Source organism: Ostrea edulis, chromosome 9 (assembly GCF_947568905.1).
Source record: "Ostrea edulis chromosome 9, xbOstEdul1.1, whole genome shotgun sequence".
Classification (NCBI taxonomy): domain Eukaryota; kingdom Metazoa; phylum Mollusca; class Bivalvia; order Ostreida; family Ostreidae; genus Ostrea; species Ostrea edulis.
In genome coordinates this window covers 43,553,471-43,574,771 of record NC_079172.1, presented here as the reverse complement: position 1 = coordinate 43,574,771, position 21,301 = coordinate 43,553,471, and the positions used below count along the sequence as shown (strand labels likewise).

At 35.0% G+C, this 21,301-nt stretch overlaps 2 protein-coding genes across 3 annotated transcripts in view; one reads left to right on the top strand and one right to left on the bottom strand.

Moving 5' to 3' along the window:
• LOC125659305 (uncharacterized) overlaps window positions 1-7,211 on the bottom strand; it is a 32,621-nt gene extending 25,410 nt beyond the window's left edge. The window contains exons 1-2 of one of the 2 annotated variants that reach the window (XM_056149317.1): window positions 7,121-7,211; window positions 3,638-3,673 (exon numbers count right to left, since the gene is read on the bottom strand). In XM_056149317.1, coding sequence (XP_056005292.1) covers window positions 3,638-3,673; window positions 7,121-7,183 — 99 coding nt within the window. In that variant the 5' untranslated portion in view covers window positions 7,184-7,211. Of the gene's footprint in view, window positions 1-3,637; window positions 3,674-7,120 lie in introns of those variants that run through there. The other variant, XM_056149318.1, reaches the window with a different exon arrangement.
• A 128-nt stretch (window positions 7,212-7,339) lies between these two features.
• The window catches only part of LOC125659299 (G2/mitotic-specific cyclin-B3-like), a 26,795-nt gene continuing 12,833 nt past the window's right edge, over window positions 7,340-21,301 (top strand). The window contains exons 1-7 of the mRNA XM_048890922.2: window positions 7,340-7,649; window positions 8,789-8,914; window positions 11,397-11,581; window positions 11,871-11,961; window positions 12,125-12,217; window positions 18,091-18,321; window positions 18,816-18,971. Coding sequence (XP_048746879.2) covers window positions 7,572-7,649; window positions 8,789-8,914; window positions 11,397-11,581; window positions 11,871-11,961; window positions 12,125-12,217; window positions 18,091-18,321; window positions 18,816-18,971 — 960 coding nt within the window. The 5' untranslated portion in view covers window positions 7,340-7,571. The remainder of the gene's footprint in view (window positions 7,650-8,788; window positions 8,915-11,396; window positions 11,582-11,870; window positions 11,962-12,124; window positions 12,218-18,090; window positions 18,322-18,815; window positions 18,972-21,301) is intronic.

Below are 21,301 nucleotides of genomic sequence, written 5' to 3'. Positions count from 1 at the left end.
TGTGCAATTTTGATAAAAAATTCATTTCCCCAAACCTTATTCTCTTGACACTTTAACATTTTGATATGGAATTCATGTTACTCCTTAGCAGGATCAGACATACATGTAATTAAATCTTGAAATAATACATTTTTCTCACTCTCGATTTCCCTCTTTATCATTTTCATAGGTTTTTCATGGCCGCCACTTCATTAAAAGCTAAGCTTGGGTTAATTACTACTAGAAGACATACGTCAAACACAAAGCTATTATGTTTTGTAAATATGCATTATCATGTCTCTCAGGATCTTATCATGTACCGTTGTACGATACTACCCCGTGAGTCTTTATTAATCCAAATGAAATTTTTTTTAGATGACTAACATTAGTACTTATCATTTATCAGCTTTACATGCAAATTTTCAAAAACAAGTTTGTGCCCAGGGATACGTCTATAGTAATTCTTTACCAAATTGACCTTAATATGCCCTAATGACTTGTAACCTCTTAACCCCTAGAGATACTAAATTCACCTTTTTGGTACTTTTTACTCCCTTTCTTTTTCCCCTAAACATTTATCTAGCATCAGCAAAATTAAAGAAGTCTTAACAAATGATTTAATCACTATGACTAGTTGGGCCCCACCCTGGTACAGTGTACCAAAACCCCTAACCCTGGGATCATGAAATTTACAATTTGGTAAAGGCTAACTGCTCTTTCCAAATTTAAATTCAATTTAGTATTATTAGCATTAAAGAAGATGTTATTTATAAATACTTTTGGCCAGTTGCATATCTATGGATCAGGTAAGAATGGCCCAGCAGCTGCAGTAGATCTTGTAATGCAGGGTTGAGATGCCAGCTGAGTCAGGTTTACTTTAAAAGTATGTATAGTTTTAACTGAGCAAGGCTTACCTTAATCAGGACATTCACATAAACACATATCTTTGAGAGCTATAGTACTAGTAAATCGCCAAACTACACAGCACTTTAAAAGTAAGCTTTATCAGAACTTATCAGGTCCAGTATAATCTCTATATTTAGCTATATAAAGCTACATGTATATACATTTTTATAAGCTGTGCGAAATAGCTTCATTTAGCCACTTTAGATTTTCTTAGGTGCAATGGCATAGCCAAAAATTCACCTCATCATTTTTTAACATGTTTATACTTTGAACTAACCATAACACTATATTCTTTACTTAAATTATCAGAGTTCATAAAAACAAAAATAGAATCTTTTTTTGTGTTGAATTTTTTATTCACTCAGTGTTAATTCCTTTCCTCTGCTCTAAGAAATTAATTAGATAAAAGGTTTGAAATAGCTAAATCAAGCAATTTCATATAGCTTTGTAAAGTTATATAGCTTATTAAAACTAACATGTACATAGCTAAATACAAAGATTATACTAGACCTGCTTATGAAGCTCACAAAGAAAGTCTCAAACAAAATCAACTTTTGCTAAAAAAAACAAGATGTGTTTGTGAAACACAAATGCCCCCGATAATGGCCAATTCCAAAGATGGCCAAGGTCACAAGGGCAAATATCTTGGTACCAGTAGAAAGATCTTGTCAAAAGAAATGCTCATGTACAATATGAAAGCTCTAATATTTACCATTTAGAAGTTATGATCAATATAAAAAAAACCATTAAAAGTAGGTCAAATGTCAAGGTCAAAAGGTTCAATACCAACGGAAAGGTCTTGAAACAAGGAATACTCATGTGAAATATCAAAGCTCTATCTCTTACTGTTCAAAAGTTATTAGCAAGGTTAAAGTTTTCAAAAAGTAGGTCAAATTCCAAGGTCAAGGTCACAGGGTCAAAAATATTGGTGAACCTGAAAAGGTCTTGTCACAAGGAATACTCATGTGAAATATCAAAGCTCTATCACTTACTGTTCAAAAGTTATTAGCAAGGTTAAAGTTTTCAAAAAGTAGGTCAAACTCCAAGGTCAACATCACAGGGTCAAAAATGTTGGTACCCACGGAAAGGTCTTGTCACAAGGAATACTCATGTGAAATATCAAAACTCTATCACTTACTGTTCAAAAGTTATTAGCAAGGTTAAAGTTTCAGACCGAATGACAGAATTACAGAATGACAGACAGGACAAAAACAATATGCCCCCCCCCCCCCCCCCCCCCCCCGATTTTCAATCTCGCAACATAAAAAAGAGGGGGGGGGGGAGAGAGAGAGGGGGGGGGGGTCTGCTAGTGAAAAAAGTCCTCAATGTTTCTACAGCAATCACATTCACATGCTTATTGTATAATTAATTATTCCACACACACATTAGAATTCCTAATTGTATTTACAGTGCTATCTGGCCAACATATTACAACATTAGGAAACTTGAATAATAACAGTTCAATTCCTGCATTATCACCACCAAATGAAATGAGAAAGAAATGTATGCAGTCTTTTAGTACAATGAACAATGCTTGTGTAGCATAGGAGAGGAGAAAACCTTAGGCTGGACCGGGAATCAAACCTGGGACCCCTGCATAATTAGTCAGGTGCTCTATCCACTGAGCTATCCAGGTCAATATCCACGGTCCATATAGCCCCAACTACTACAATGGAATCTTGCACGAGATACTTTTTATCAATTTTTAAAAGTTAGTTGTTACATTTGTGTACCACCATTCACAGTCAAAGTTCAGGTAGCTTAAATTTATAATAACTATATCTTATTAGAAGTATTGACAAGTTCTGCAAAATACCATCACCAATCTTTCCATTAACCTATTAAAAAATAGTTTGTTTTTGTAAGCCTAAATATAGATCTAGAAAATCTGCATTATTTTGATATGTCATTGGATCAGTCTCTCACAGTTTGTTCCTTTCTTATCAGTCTATCCACATCTAAATGATCCCAAATGTCCAAACAGCCTTCCATTATTCAAGGTGAATGATGTAAAGTCAGAGATTTAAACCACCTCTAAACTAGGTTCAGAATTTACTGTAAATCTGAGCAGTACTCACCTTGGCTGGCCTTACCTGTGTGCATCAAGTGAAATTGGATGTAAACCCCAATTCATGAATTCAAGGTTTACATGTAAATCAAAGATATGCAACTAGCAATATATGCCAAGTTTGGCCCCACCCTTTACCCTGGGCATCATGAAATTTACAATTTTGGTAGAGACATGACTATATGCATTAAGTTATGATCACAGATGTGCAGTTGTACTGAAGATTTTTGAAAATTGGTAATTTTTTGGCAGTTTGTGGCCTGCCCCTTAGTCCTAAAATTGATAATTTTGTCTCCCTTGGCTCAAATATGCTTCATACCAAATTTGAAAAAAATTGAAAGGGTAGTTATTGAAAATTTTCAATAGAAAGCACAACAACAGATGCAGACCAATATGTAATCCGAGTGACTTAGCAATCTAAAATGCCTATAATTCTGAAAATCTTATCATTTTTGAGATCCAAGAAATTTGGCTTTTTTAGTGGCAAGTCTAGCATCAACATTTTTCCATATGATCAAACATTAGCCAATGAGACAGACGTACACGCTGCACACGAGAGGAGTTTATTTTCAGTTGACACAACCAGATAAATTACCAACAACCAACTCTGTAATGTAAATATAATTTCTGGGGAATGATGGAGGAAGCAGAGAACCACAAATCTGGCCTTTTATCTGGACTTACCAAGGCATGTTGTGTGATACCAGTCAGCAATGCAGTCTGAAAGCACATTGTCAATGTTTAAAAAAAGTACAAATACAAGATCTAGCTGCATGAACTCAATAGCACTATGAAACTGAATCAAGGAATCAAAACACTGAATGCTTCAACTTTGACTAAAATGAAAATGAATTCAACACATCGAGACAAGTTATTGTAAAAATTCTTAAACTTGTGTATAAGACTGTTGTTCTTTTTAAACCATCTTAATTGTATACATGTACCTTTTACAGTTCAAAACGGGTTGTAGAGCTGCAGCATTTCCCTCTAAATAAATGTGGAAGAAGGGAAATTTCCCTCCAATTAATCCCCAGAGATGAACACTTAACAAGAGGTCCATGGGCCACATCGCTCACCTGAGTCACCTTGGTCCATATTTAAAGATTTTCCCTATATATTCACAAGTAAAACTTTCATCCCTATTGTAGCCCTAACCTACTCCTGGAGGGGGCATGGTTTTTACAAAATTGAATATGCACTATGTCAGGAAGCTTTTATGTTAATGTAAGCTTTTCTGCCCAATGTATGGTTCTTGAGAAGATTTTTTCTTTTTATTAGTATGTAAAACTTTGCTCCATCCTAGCTCCTGGGGTCACAAGTTTAACAAACTTGAATCTGCATTACGTCAGAAAGCTTTCATGTATATCTCAGTTTTTCTGGCTTTGAGAAAAAGATCTTCCCTGTATATTTGTATGTAAAACTTTGATCCCCTGTTGTGACCCCATCCTATCCCCAGGGACCATGAGTTTAACAAACTTGAATCTGCACTGTCAGGAAACTTATATGTAAATTTCTACTTTCCTGGCCAAGTAGTTCTTGAGAAGATGATCTTTAAAGATTTTCCCTATATATTTGTATGTAAAACTTTGATCCCCTCTTGTGGCCCCATTCTACCGCCGGGGGCCATGATTTGAACAAAATTGAATCTGCACTATGTCAGGAACCTTTCATGTAAATCTCAGCTTTTCTGGCTCAATGGTTCTTGAGAAGAAGATTTTTAAGGTTGATCGATCCTCATGTGATGTCATAGGTTTTTGCAAAAATCTTAAGAAATTAAACTTTGCGCATTTAATATAGAAATATATCTTGCTGAAGAATTTTATTCACTGGATATAATAAAAAATCTGGTAAACTATTATTACTGAAAAAGTTTTTAATTTTCATAAATAATCAATTATTTATGATTTAGAAAATGTTGTCAAGGGCAATAACTCCTATACTGGAATTTCCTCTACTTGATGTCTATTATACATTGGTTTCCCTAATGTCCACAATTAATCTATACATATTTATGAATTAGCAGTTTTTTAAAACTGTTGATATTTAAATTTTGTCATTTCAACAAGTTTTTATTTATTTTTATTATTCTGTTTAACGAAAATGAGTGATTTTCTGATGTTGATGTATGCTTCTGTTTTTGTATGTCTGACATCTTTAAAAAGGTGGCAACATATACATTTTCTTTGGTTATTAATTAAATTAAAGTATATTGATCGGAAATTAATAAAGTTTTTCCACTTTTAACCATTAATATTGATAAGTCACATGAGAATGGAGCTACCTTAAATGACCCAACCCTATTTTGGCATTTTTGTGATTATCTCCCCTTTGAAGGGGGCATGGCCCTTCATGTGAACAAACCTGAAAGCCCTTCACCCATGGCTGCTTTTGGCCATTAGTTTGGTTATAATTGGCCCAGTGGTTCTAGAGATGAAGTCGAAAATGTAAAAAGTTTATGGACAGATAATGAACAACAAGAGTACCACAAACGGTACAATATACGCCCGTCGGACAGTGAGCCTTTGAATAAATATCAGGGCAATATCTGTATCCGTAATGAAAAAAAGCCTGGAAAACTGTCTGACCTATTCTAAGTCCAAAAGTAGGTCAAGGATGGACCAATCCAGCTGAAATGAAAATTGATCTTGTATTCCTCTGAGATGAAGCCTTTGACTAGATATCAGGGCAATATCTGTATCCATAATGAAAAAAGGCCCAGAAAACTGTTTGACCTATTTTTTCCAAAAAAGTAGGTCAAGGATGGACCAATCCTGCTGAAATGCAAATTGATGAATTTGTATTCCTCCAAGAGGAAGCCTCCGACAAAATTTCATGGCAATATCTGTATCTATAATGAAAAAAAAAGCCCAGAAAACTATTTAACCTACTTTCAGTCTTAATGTAGGTCATGGACGGATGAACCAATCCAGCTGAAATGCAAACTGAACTTGTATTTCTCTGAAAGGAAGCTTATGTGTAAATTTCAGGGCAATATCTGTATCTGTAACGAAAAAAAGTCTGGAAAACTCTTTGACCTACTAATAGCCCTAAAGTAGGTCAAGGATAGACCAATCCAACTGAAATGTAAACTCACTCTTACAATTCTTGAGGGAGATAATATGGCCAAATTTCAAAGTTGTACATGCATGCATCCGTTATGGAAAAAAGTCCAGAAAACATGACCCGGGATGGATGGACGGACAGCCAGCCGAACGGACAGCGCCATAACGTAATGTCCCGTCTAACAACAGGCATATAACAACAGGCAATCAGAAAAGCTCACTTGAGCTTTCAGCTCAGGTGAGTGAAAAACTACAGCTCCATGTAAAAAATTTAAATTCTTTTAAGTGTTTGAATTATATTTCCAATCAATACTCTGACAAAATGCATGCATTCAAAATTAATCTTGGATGGGAAAAGGAAACATATTACTTTTCTTCTTATATTAAAATTTCACCATCAGTTTTAGTATATATATAGTAAGCTATACATGTACTAGTAGTTACTTGGGCCAAGTTCGGGGAAAAATCAAACTGAATGAATTTTTAAATATTTATATGATTTACTACCATTATTGATTTTAATTATATTTAAAATTATTTTCAAAATTCTTACAATATTCATCCAGCTTTATATTTGAAACAGCTTACACTTTTCGCAACAAACATTGCTAATTGGCTTAAAGTTTAATGATGATTTTTATATACATCTACTCTTGCTTGTAGTATTTTATTTCTTCCTCTTAATCTTATGCTTTCGCATCTGTATATTCTTGCAAGAAATGTTTTGTTTTATTTTGCATTCTTTTGTTAATCTGTGTATATGTGTCCATACATGCTATGTGTCTTTTCTATACATGTAAGTGATAGTCGGTTGAAAAGTTCTGTACAGAGCTTGTGTTTGATTTGTTGAATGTATATATAGTGCCGACTTTAAATAAAATTTACTACTTTACTACTACTATTTCTTCTTTTTTTTTCCATTTAGGACCCAACAACATTTATCTAAAGATTAAACTAAAACTTGATATCGTAATCCACTGAGCTACCCAGCCAGATACGAATATGAAAATGGACAAAGAATATAGATCTGTTGTTATTCCTCTTTATTGATAAGCTAAACGCATCAAATTAAGAAAACTGTCTGCTACTTTTAACTACCACGGACCTTCCCTAAATTTTCTGCCATATCCCATTTTAGATTTATAACCTCATTAACAATATTTTTCATAAGCCATTTTGCATTCAACACTAGAAATCATTTTCTCTTTTTTCAACCGCACCAACGTCTCGTAGTCCATTTCCCGCAATTTATTTAGAGTGACTCCCCTTCGCTATCATAATCACCCGCTAGATGTCTGTAACGATTTCATTGGATGGAATAAATGTCTTCAACCAATCACTGAACGCAATTGGTGTACAAAATTTAAAAACAACTTGATGGTCACGTTGATGGAGTTGTTTATGTTCTCAGAACGAGAATTGCTGTCTAAACAATATCACGAATAAAACCGCGTGGTGCTACTTTGTGATTATAGTACTTTTTCGAGGATTTTGTGAGACCAATATTTGTTCTGTATCACATTTTGTGCACACGGGTAGACTGCAAAAGAAGAGAAATGAACTCGAAAAAATCCAAGGGAACCTCCGTGATGGATTTAAGAAAATCGAAGTCAGGGACAGGCTCATTAGCACAAGTAAGTTTCAGTTTCGCCTACTAAACCCCTTGTACATTTGCAGATGATGATTGCATTAGACTAAACCTCTTTCGATTTTACACTCCTTCTTCAGCCTTTGTAAGCACCTTTGGTGCTGCCGTTTGATTCAAGTTCAATCTGACCCGGTCAATGACCGTTTCATTTTAATTATAATACCAGTGTCATACCATACTGCGATATGTTTAATTATATTTATAGAATCTGTGTATTAGGGCCTAGCTATTTTCATTAGGCCTAGATATATAAGGAGGAATTTGTAGGCCTAATTTTTTTCCTGACTGCATTGTTCCTTATATAACTGTAGTGTATTCTTTGTACAGAGCTCTTACATTTAGTCACACAACATGCGCGGATCTAGAGGGGGGGTCCGGACACCCCCCCCCCCTTGGAAAAAAATTCTGGACCCGCGCCTGCACACTGTAGTGTAGCTGCTATTGCATTGAATATACTATTGATATCTCTATATTAGATCTTCAATTCATAGTGCTCATAATCCATTGGAGCATTAATTTATGTTGATATTGTGACGTACACGTGTGTATGTATCTGACATGGTAAGTCGAATGGTTGAAAAAAAAGCTATACATGAATATTTTACAAAAAATCATTGGCCATATATGATTTTATTCATATTAAAGAGAAAAATTCATAATATATCTGAAAATAAGGTATAAGTGTAACTTTTAAATATAAGGGGGGGGGGACCACAGAATGCAATAATGAGGGGAAACAATGTAATTGTACAATTTGTTGTAAGGATTAAAATTGTTGATTTATAAAGCCCTTAGGGACCCATGAATGGGCAATAAAATCTAGAATATTTGCCTGTGGGTATTACTATTTAGATCACCATGATTACAGGAAACAATTACTTAGGTAATATAAGTAAATATAAAGAGGGTATCAAGTATGTGTAATTATATTTTATTTTTAATTAAGAAATTAGTCACTGCATGGGCCATGCAGCATGGCTAATTCATGACATACATGTATACCATTTTAAAAATGGTAAAACCATTCTAAAAACAAATATATATGAGAGCATCAAACTGTTTAGTGATTTAGTCTCAACTGAAAAAGAGTCCTTGGTTCATGTTAACTTTTCTTTCCTAACCTAGATCCACCAAGATGTGCCAAAACCAGTTTTGAATGTCCTCAGCAATCTGAACGGAGTCAAGCGACAGGGAGACAACATGTTAGACCAAAAACAGAAGAGACGAGCAGCATTTGGTGACATAACAAATGTAATAAGTATTCACAGGAAGAAAAAATACTGTTGTAATGTTCTACAGAAATGGTTTAACTTTTAAAATCTTTTCAATGTCTTGGTGTAGATTAGAAATACTCTTGTACATGTACATTTTTAAGAAATAGATTTTATTTGTTTATAAAATACTTGGGGGTATGAAGTGCGATGCTTCAAGCCAGCATGAAGCGTTACCATTCATACCTTCATGTATTTTGAAAAATGAAGTTTATAATATATAGTTTGCATTCTACTTTCATTTCTGTCTACTGGTTTATCATTCTGGTGAAATTAAGGAATGTTTGCCATCTGTCGGGCTTTGGGATATTTTTGGTAGAATCTTCAGTCCATGCACGTTAAAATTGCAATTTAACAGTGTTAACCAATCAAATAACTTTTTTCTGTGTGATTAGATACTGAGGAAATTGAAGTCATACTTACGCTTTATTGAACGAAAAGTTGTACTATTACAGCGATAAAGATTTTCCAAGCACTAAATCAATACAGATTCAGTGGGGGAACAGGTGAAAGGTTTTTATGTCTACAAGTTCAGTGGGGAAAAGTTCAAACTAAGTATATCGACGACATTCCGCCACAACGGCGCAGCATTTTCAATATCTATGTGCCATTCTCTAATTTTATCCCAATCACTGGATACATATGAAATTTAAGATTCTGCAGAATTAGCCAAATGAGATAATTTTTGTGATTTAGTAATTATTTTTAACTAATTAGTATTTGCAGTGATGTGCAGGGGAAATAAATCTTCAAGCCTGTGTCATTTGTAGCACTTGAGTACAATAAATTAGGGCCTGATCTTGGAAGCTCTTCAAGTTTTTAGGGCCCCACCAATAAGCAGAAGCTATAAAGTGATCAGTCTCTGCATTGACAATTTCTTTTACTTTTTTAATAAGCTCACCTGAGCAAGTGAGCTTTTTTGAATGCCTTTTGTCCGTCGTCTGTCTGTCTGCCTGTAAACTTATTACATTTTTGTCTTCTTAGAACTCCAGAACCACTGGGTCAAATTCAACCAAACTTGGCACAAAGCATCCTTGCATGAAGGGAATTCAAGTTTGTTCAAATTGAGGGCCATGTCCCATCAAAGGGAAGATGATCACAAAAATGCAAAAATAAGGTGGGGTTATTTAAAAATCTTCTTCTAAAGAACCACTGAGCCAGAAGAGCTGAAATTTACATGAAATCTTCCTGCAGATTCAAGTTTGTTAAAATCATGGCCCTTAGGGATAGGATGGGGTCACAATAAGGGAACATAGTTTTACATGCAAATATATAGGGTAAATCATTTAATTAATTTAAAACTCTTCTGAAGAATCACTGGGACAGAAAAGTTTCATTTTCATGAAAGGTTTCCTGATATAGTGCAGATTCAAATTTGAAAAAAATCATAACCCCCTGGGGGAGGATGGGGCCACAATAGTCAATAGGGATCAAAGTTTTACATGCAAATATTAGGGGAAATCTTTAAATATGGGCCAAGGTGACTCAGGTGAGTGATGTGGCCCATGGACCTCTTGTTGGCAATCCCTGCAGCTTTTGAATTGAAAATTGATGAACTTACATCAAGATGTGATAAATCAAGTTTGAGTTAGGGCATTCTTGACCTATTGTTGAACGAGAGTTAATTATAATATATACCTTGAAATTAGCAGATTTCAGGGATTTGACAGTTTTCCAGACATTTTTTTGGATATCCCTGCTGCTTTTGTCAATTGACAATTTATCAATAGGAAAGAGATGAAGTTTGAGATTTGTTGACTTTTTTTTGTAAGAATGTGAACCTTGAACTTAGCACATGTCACTGATTTAACAATTTTCTAAACTGTTTTGGCTATCCCTGCAGCTAGTGAAATGAAAATTTATACATGAACTTTTAAAATATCAGTGAGTTACATATCAAGTCTGAATAGCACTTTTGTGATGCTAGCCATCTCAATAATATCTAGTTGTTTTTTGATACATTAGAATTCTTTATAGGCTATATTTAGGTGGGGTTTTTTTTCCAGCTCAAAAGTTGAAAAAGTTCATATATCTACGAAGTCAGTGGGGGAAAGCTCAAACTAGGTATAACGATGGTATGCACCACAATGGCGCAGTGTTTTTAATATTATATGCGACTTTTTTTTTAAAATTTAATGCGACTATGGTACAGGGTGCATGCTTATCCCAATCACTGGCTTTAGGCTATAAATGATAATGTACAAAAGAAAGACACCCAGAAGGCTATATTTAGGTGGGTTTTTTGTTTTAGGCCATTAATGATAACAATGTACAAAAGAAAGACACCCAGAAGGCTATATTTTGGTGGGTTTTTTGTTTTAGGCCATTAATGATAACAATGTACAAAAGAAAGACACCCAGAAGGCTATATTTAGGTGGGTTTTTGTTTTAGGCCATTAATGATAACAATGTACAAAAGAAAGACACCCAGAAGGCTATATTTAGGTGGGTTTTTGTTTTAGGCCATTAATGATAACAATGTACAAAAGAAAGACACCCAGAAGAAGACTAAACCTCCAACAGGTAATACTAAAACAACAAAGAAAAAGTCGGAGAAAAAGAAGACTGTTAAATCAGAAAACACAGACCCTCTTCAGGAGGATGTCCAGCTGTCCCAGGGCTCTGTCGTGTCCAGTTCTCAAGAGAGGTATAAATACACACTTTTATTGACATTCTACGAATAAACATTTTCTTTGAATATTTTTAAGGAATGAAGTTCATAGCAAGGTATGGTATTGTTTTTTTTTAACTTGTTGCAAATTTCATGCAAAGCAGTTTATATAAAAAGAAGCAACTTAATTTGCACCAAATTATGATGCGTAAATTGTCCCAACAAAAAAAGATAGTATACTTGTCAATCACACAAAATTGAAGTCTCTTGAACATTTTTTGCTCTACCTTCTCAGTTGCATGTACATGATTGTGTGTGTTTATAGTGTGTCCAGTAATAATTCCACCAAGGACAGTCTGACAGACCTAAGTCAGTGCAGTGCCGCGTTAGAGGAGGAGAAAGAAATCGTCCCAGAGGTACTGTGATCACAATAAGATCAACAGAGTGATAAATGTAAAGTCAGCCAAAATATATAGACTGGTTCTCTCCATTACATCCAAATCAAAGTCAACTTTATAAAACTGATTATTTACATATATATATTTGGAATGTGTGAGAAGTAATTGTGATTTTCTACAGTCAGTGGAGGATGTAGACACAGAAAATCTTCAGGATACTGCACAGTGTGCTTTGTATGCCCCATTCATCTTTAGATACTACAAGGAAAGGGAGGTAAACAATGCTAATTCATCCTAAATGTAATGGTGTTCCAATCATCGATTATAATCGTAAATTAGTCGATTCTTTGAAAATTCTAAGCGCTCGGTTATGAAAATTTTATCCCAATTAATCGGTATTTAGATTTTGATTTCTCAAAAACTGTAGTTTTTGAAGAATATTCCTGCCGTGACATATCTATTAATCATAAAGTTTTGTTTATCGTAATGGTGGCACACATGAAAGCGAAAGTATTTATACCCAGGGAATAAACTATGTTCGCTTGGTCAGATAGACGCACTTGGATTCAGGCATAGAAACGAAGGATCATCGATCAAAGAGAATCTTGAAACGAGCAACGTCATGTGTGAATTACGTAGATAAAACCGCTTTCATAGGCCACTTTTACTCTGCACATGCATGTCGTGTTTTCAATTGGTGACAATAGATCTGATTTGGTTTTATTTTTAATAAAATTAGTTTTTTCCCCCTTATTTTTCTTTGCTGAACGTTAATTATATTTTGATGATGCTGGATCATCATCAGTAAATGACATGTAACTCTGATATATGGGGATATAACTGAACCAAACGATATCTGTTTTTGGCGTGTAAACCCTTCTAAAAATCGTATTGGCTTTTATACATGTTATTAAACGATAGTAAGATAGTAAAACAATAACAAATACACCCAGATTATATTCATTTACACTATTCTAGCAATAGAAACAACAAACATAAATGTAGATTGTTGACGAAAATATTTATTTAAGCTCTTTCAGTAGTTAAATAAAGGATATCTATATTGCATGTTTTGATATTTGGTTTATCCAACGAGTTGATATGGTGTATATATCAACTTATATCATGTGATATGGTATATTTATCACATGGTGATAAATACACCATATCAACGAGTTGGATAAACCAAATATCAAAATACGCAATTATAGATGTTCTATTTATCTCATGCGTCTTCTTTTCACTTAATTTTGAGATGATCCCCAGTATGGTAGAAACAGCTGATTGACTTTGTTTTGAATCCGTGGCTCAGACGTCATGCTTAATCTGTCTTCCTTATGCGGGGAAAAAATAGTGCGTTTATAATCCGTTGATATACATTACAAAAGGGCATTTTTATAAAAGAAACCATGGATGAAAATTGTTTTAGAAGGGATTATAGTTTATGATTAATAATGATTTTGCCATTCCAACAAAGTAACAACTATTGACCGAGTATATATTTTTTGACGTAGGCCTGACCTTCTGATAAAAGTTTGATGTCGTCGTCATTTTGAAATAAACATGTGTAACAAAGTTCTATCATTGAAAGTAATATTTTAATTCAGCTTTATTAGAATGTTCGACAGTTTACAATGAAAAGTAGAAGTGTTTGTGCATTTGGATTTTATTTACGTAGTTTCTTTGGATCTGAGGACTAGAGGAAATCCTTAGGCACTTCAAATAGGCCTAGCCTAGTAAGTAAAGCTGTTGAGATTTGTTACATTCAATATGCTCCAGTAAATAGAGACTGTGCTTGTGAATACTTGGTACCGCAGCATGTCAAGGTACTGTCGATTATGCTTGTTCAGTAGGCCGTCGATTCCTTGTCGATGTTAATAGTGTGCACATATTTTTGTTTTCTGGTCGTAATTTTTGAGTAGTTATTGACCGAGGTGGCATTTTTATGGCCGGTAACTTGCATTATATGTCAGTGGAGGCAACATCATTTTAATTTTGCTATAGAATAAATTCTAAATAAATACAGAATAACAAGTTTTACGTTTTATTTCATGCATCGATATGCATAAACACAGAAAATATGTCATGCAAGCGGGGACAGTGTCAAAAGTATTTCGGACCGGAAGTGCTTTATCAAACGGGCATGTGATAAAGCTAATGCTTTATCTCACTTTCAATATACACCACACATATGAGATAAATGACTTGATTATAGAATTTCTCTATGTCCGATTATAGTAGATAATTAGTTAGTTGCAGTACACCAATCATCGATTATGAAATTCTCACTAATTCCTATCACTGTCCCAATGATTATTGCTATTTTATGTGACTTGTATACCAGGTATTAGATCTGGACCCAACTGCACATAAGTTAGTTAAGTTTATCTGACAGTTAACTGTAAGTTAAAGTTAACTAACCTTCATAACTTTATTAGTGTTTAATCTAAAGCAAACTAGCATGGCACTGCACCATGCCCTTTTTGGCTGGTGCCATGCCAATTTTTCTCAAATTTAAAAAAAAAAAAAATTCCGCCCTTTTCTCTGTATACAGGCTCTTGTTGAATCATGCACATTACTTACTATTAAGGAAGTTAGCTCCTGCACTTTTGAGCACAACTGCGCAGGATGCTACAACTAAGTATTTACTGGTTCAATATTTATCCCATTGATGCAAACATACATGTATTACACATCTATTACTGAATTCTATCCAGTTGAAAAAATTTGTGTCAATTTAAATTTTGAAAGAGTTTATCAGGGACTATATTTTGTGGCAGAAGGATTGATTAATCAAAAAGTTTTAAATCTGCATAATATTCCAGTTTCTTTTTCATCCAATATATCTTCTATTTTTATACTCCTATATGCATGTATTTCAGTTTAATAATATATGATACAAGTAGTTCAGACTTGGAACTGTCTAGTTCAAATGTTGTAATTTATCAATTTTGTTGATATATTTTTGCAAACAGAACACCAATTCTTATAAAAGGTTTAAATTAATCTACTCGAAATTTTGTATAAAAATTCAGTCTTTTTGCCAATAATTTAAAAATTTGATCTCCAACCTCCACTTTTTTTAGTTACATTTAAAATTTGAAGACAAGACATTGAAAATTATGTGAAATTTTAGAAATTGACATTATTCGTAAATATGTGACCTATCGAGGACCAATAGGAATCGTTGTAAGTATTCCAAAAACTTTAAGCATCAGCAGTAATGGTGGCGCCCATGAAAGTGTGTGTGTTTTGTTGTGCCACTATCAAAGATAGGGGTTATAGAGATCTGTCTTCTAACTTGAACAGTACATGTACATCTATACTCCAGAGTGCCTCAACTTTCACCCATCATTTGCATGCAGCCTTTGTAAGAATAAATTAAATCGGGTATGAAAAAAAAAAAATGGTCACGAAAGTGGACCAGATGAAGGAGGAAAAGAGATAAGTTGTTAGGTATGTTTATATTTTGAATAATATTAATTTCAAAACAAACTGACAAAGAAATTGTAAAGCATCTCGCTGAAATCTTTGTAACTATTCAAAATCTTCACTTCGAAAGTCATGTTTTTCTATGCTCCCGAACTCTGGAAATGGGGCTTTTTCATTGGTTGAATATTGCAATAAGGAATGGTAAAGGGACCAATTGCATAAGAAAGCCGAGACACACCTTCCAGTAAAAATATTGGCATTGTGTCCCACGGGAGGTAAAAGTAGTGTGACTGACCATGGGTTTCCAATGATGGAGAAAATATTGATTGACCTTAACTATCATGAATAGCTTTAATTTGAAATAGAAAATAAAAAACACACTAAAGTTTACATAATCTTGGGTTTTTTAGGTCACCGGAGTAAACTCAGACAAATAACATAGTGCGGGGAAACTATTCAAATTTTTGCAATTGTTAATAAAGTGAATGAATTGGAATTATAAGAATCAAACATTCTTTTTGAAGCTTTGCACTTTTATTCAGTTTGTGAGTAAAATGTCCGGAGTTTACACGTCAATAAATTCTTCAAAAAGAATGTTTAATCCTATAATATACTGTGTGCTCAATATCTTGAGAACCCTTGTCTCGACAGACTTCAAACTTGGTACACTGGTACAGCAGATGACTGCTAATAATTTTGAGGTCAAGGGTCAAACTGGACAAAGAAAGATACTGTCCACTCAATATCTTGACAACTCTTTGTTTGACAGACATCAAACTTGGTATACTGGTACATGATGACCCCTATTGATTTTGAGGTCACATAGTCAAGGGTCAAGCTGGACATAGTAATATATTATCTCCTATATTTATACCCCCCGCAACAAGTTGTGGGGGGGGGGGGTATACTGGATGTCCGTCTGTCTGTCCGTCCGTCTGTAGACGCAATGGTTTCCGGGCTCTAAAGCATTATCCTTTCCACCTACCATCACCATATCATATATATGGACTACCCATGGAATAAAGATGTTCCCTATCGATTTTGGGGTCCAAAGGTCAAGTGCACTGGACATCGAAGTAGTAATATGGTTTCCAGGCTCTTAAGTGTTATCCTTTCCACCTACAGTCACCATATCATACATATGGACTACCCATGGGATGAAGATGTTCCCTGTCGATTTTGGGGTCCAAAGGTCAAGTGCACTGGACATCGAAGTAGCAATATGGTTTCCGGGCTCTAAAGTGTTATCCTTTCCACCTACAGTCACCATATCATACATATGGACTACCCATGGGATGAAGATATTCCCTATCAATTTTGGGGTCAAAGGTCAAGCGCACTGGACATTGAAGTAGCAATATGGTTTCCGGGCTCTAAAGCGTTATCCTTTCCACCTACAGTCACCATATTATACATATGGACTACCCATGGGATGAAGATGTTCCCTATCGATTTTGGGGTCAAAAGGTCAAAGGTCACGCGCACTGGACATCGAAGTAGCAATATGGTTCGGTTTGTCATGCCATTTGTCTTTTACACTCAGAAAAGAGGTAGTTTATACCTATTACCAACACCCTTTGGGAGATTGGGGTAAGCGGGGGTTATTCTTAGTGAGCATTGCTCACAGTACCTCTTGTTTAAGAATCATTTGCTTGATGACACCAAGCTTGGTACACTGGTACAGCATAAGGAGTAGATGACCCCTATTGATTGTCTGCTCAATATCTTGAATTGGTTTGGCACTACTATCAATTAAATGATGCATATGTATAACCCTTTTCAATTTTGCACCATGGGGACATATATGTTTTACAAACATTTCTTGTTTTTTAAAAAAATAATATGTATGAAAATTAATCTAGATGTGCGTTATTTCTCTAATATAAACGTGTTTGCGTTACGTCCCTGACTAATAAAAGAAGTTAAATGTGTATGATAATTATACATACACCTATAGATCTATCATTTAGTATAAAAATAGAGAGGCATAGAAAGCGCACAGGTACCACAATGATTTCTATTTCTAAAGGGGAAAAAAGTGCATACTCAGGTGACCTTTGAGGCCCATGAACCTCTCGGACTTAGGATGGGGCCACAATAGGGGATCAAAGTTTTAAATGTGAATATATTTAGGTAAAATCTTCTCAAGAACCACTGAGCCAGGAAAGTAGAAATTTACATGAAAGATTCCTGACATAGTGCAAATTTAAAATCATTAAAAATGTTCTTCTCAAGAACCATTGGACCAAAGAAATTTACATTTACATGAAAGGTTCCTACATGTAACAGTGCAGATTCAAGTTTGTAAAAATCATGGCCCCCAAGAGTAGGTTAGACCACAATAGGGATCAAAGTTTTACATGCAAATATATAGGGAAAATCTTGAGATATCGGGCAAGGTGACTCAGGTGAGCAATCTGGCCCATGGGCCTCTTGTGTATACTTGTGATTTATTTCAAATTTTTTCTGAATTTGCAGCATCCACAGGGCCTTCCTGACTGAGTCAATTTTCTTATTCCAATCTATAATGGGGATCATGTTTATGAAATTAATTATAAAAATGAATAATAAAATGGTGGATATAGATAAAACAAATAACATAAGGGTGCTCATTAGGCACAGGAAGAAAAACATGCATTGTGAAATTTGATTGTGAGCTGGAAGTTTTTCCTGCTCGGAGGAAAACCAGACAATGAAAGAGTTTGTTTGTTGCAGCTAAAGTTTATGGTTCCCATGTACATGGACAGTCAGTCAACGCTGACAACGAACATGCGATCCATCTTGGTGGACTGGCTCGTAGAGGTGCAGGAAAACTTTGAACTGAACCATGAAACCCTGTACCTAGCTGTCAAACTAGTGGACACCTATCTGTCTCTCCAGCCGATTCCCAAGGAGAACCTGCAGCTCGTGGGTGCAGCTTCCCTCTTCATCTCCTGCAAGTTTGATGTAAGTCTACATGAGGAACAGTGTACATATTGTAGATTCCTTATTTCATACAGAGACATAACTCACAGAGTGACTTGTAGACTTGAAATAGTGAGATTAGGGATTCACAAGAGGATTGTTGATGAAGAGTTTTTATATGTATTTCAGCAAATATATTTATTTCTAGAGTGGTATTTATGGTTAAAATTTCACAATAATGGATTCCTCTCAATTATTTAGGAAATTACAATAACTCCTTTCATTAAAAATATTGCTTAATAATGATTAATTTATAGGCAGTATGGAATTTTTCATGAGTGGGGTTACTGATTATGATTGCACAACAGGATTTTCTTTATTGCAACCTAACTTGGCATGTTTATATGTGAAAATTGATCTGATTGCTATGTTTTATGTGTGACTTGATTTGATTTGTTTGTATCAATTGATCTGATTGGTACGTTTATGTGTAAATTGATCTGATTGGTTTATGTGTAAATTGATCTGCTTGACAGGAGAGATGTCCCCCATTGATTGAGGACTTCCTCTACATTTGTGATGATGCTTACACACGAGTGGAATTCCTGGATATGGAGAGGATGATTCTGAAAACAATAGGCTTCGACATTGGAATGCCACTCTCCTACCGTTTTCTCAGGAGATATGCCAAGGTACAATAGAATCTAATTAAAATCAGACTTCTTAGATCCGCGCCGTATACTTTGCGTAAGAAGATCTGACATAACCCGACTAGGGGTCATGACCATGTGAACTTTATGTTAGCCAATCAGCGCGTCACCTATGCAATCGACAGTGTTCACAATTCAAGGAAAATGGCTGCGATTGTTTGGTTTGAAAGAAAACACATCGCTGCTTGATGTGACATCACAATATATTGTTTACGTCGACTGGTGTGATATTCCTTGTGTTAATTGCATGTAAGTAAACCATCTTGAAAACTATTCAAATCATACCCATCCCCATTCATACATAAATCGCAATTCACAATTTAATTTGAGTGTATTTTATATCACACATTTTGTTGTTTGTATGAATGGAATAGATTAGTCATTATTGCGAAAGACTTTAGTTTAAAATTTCTAATTTGAGAATATACTATTTTATAATCAACTTTGTGGGAGAGTGATTACTGCAACTTGTTTACGAATTGTCGTGAACTGCCTAAATAGCCATTATTGTCTGTATGGCGCTATCTGACTGGCTAATAGTTCTCAAGAGTATTTTAAGTGAAAGGTCATGCAGACATGACCCCATATAGGTATATGTCAGATCCTATTGTAGCGATTGTGAGAGTATATTAGGATCTGACTTTAATCAGATTGAGGTACAATAGAATGCTCAAATTATCAAACGGCTGTTAGATAACACTCTTTAGTATCTAATTTTGGGGAATGTGACTAAGATTGAAGATGTGAGCATATTGTTTATATCCAGATCATATCTTGCACACTGTGAGGCCTAGGGCTAACAAACTTGTCGGTGCATCTTGAGGGAGATTAGAGCTGAAACAATTCTCCGAAATATTGATACTGTTCAATATAAACGCTCCATTCAATGTCTGATTCATTGCCTTAATCTTCGGTTCAATACATTGTAAAATGAAAATCAGGTTTCGTAAAATACATTGGGTTTGACCTGTACTTACTATTTTTACATGCACAAGGAACAGAATGGTGCCTGATAATGGTCAGGCTGTTGTTAGCCTCAAGTCTGACAAAAACAATAACATACATATCAGTTTAGATAACAGAGACAACAGGCATTTTTCTGTTCAGAGGTTTTGGAAATAGCCTACTATTGATTTATGTATCGTATTGAAAATATTGAATCGTTGCATAAGTATTGCAATGTGTATTGTATCGTGAAGGGGGAGTATCGTTTCAGACCTAGGGGAGATGTTGTGACAGAAATGTAGGTCACTGTGGCATAATTTTATAATTTTACTAGGGCTGAACCGATATTCCCTCTTCACGACATGGTACATATTGCAATACTTATGCCACGAACCAATACTTTCAATATGATCCAATTTACAGAAGAAACCAATAATGACATTGAAGACAAATTTAATTACAAAGATTCAAAATCATTATTTTAAAAGCAAAATGTTTCCAAACTGCCAAATGTTAAAATGCGTGTTAGCTCTGTTATTTAAACTGATAATGTACATTATTATTTTCATCAGACTCGAGGCAAACAACATTCTGCAGTGCTCCAAGTTGCGAGTAAAACGGTCGCATTTGCGACCAGAAAATCGATTTTGCAACTAGAGATTATATTTAAGTCACATTTTTGCAAGTGGAAAAAAATTGGGCATCCAGTAACATTTTGTTATCGGGATCGGAAGTCTGAATGAATATTTTTCGGTCTCGGTCAAAACAGTGTTTGAAAGCAATCACGATGGCGGTAAAACAAGGGTTAAAGCACTTTGGATTTATCAGTAGTAAAAAGAAGAAGCCTCGGCCTAGTGCATGTAACGAAGATATTCAAAAATCACATGGAGATTGTTCTTCATTTAAAGATGACGTAGCTGTGTCTAAAGAAAAATGCAAAAGTAAAGGAAGAACCCCAGTCCTAACGGCTGAAGGAATTTTCGTGGTTGATATACAGAGATTGCAAAATGTTTCGTAGAATTTTTTGTGAGGCCAATCAGCCAGCAACGTCCACCATTTCTGGACACCCATTGTCCGATTTCACCACGACCTGGTGTACATCTTTCAAATGTGGAAAGTGTGACTATTCACGGTAACAGTAAGAGACACGTCTTTGTCCGTGACTGCATTATTAGCAGTAAGTCGAGCGGGGCAACTGTTGCTGCTAATTTTCACAGACAATTACAAACTCGGGATGTAGTGTTCTTATTGATGCTGGTACTGATTGTTCAGCAAAAGATTCAACAAAAGTATTTAAGCAGTGAAGGCTCACTTATTGAGGACTTTAAAGCAAATCCTTGTTTGGAACGCTGGGTTTTCTTCCCCAG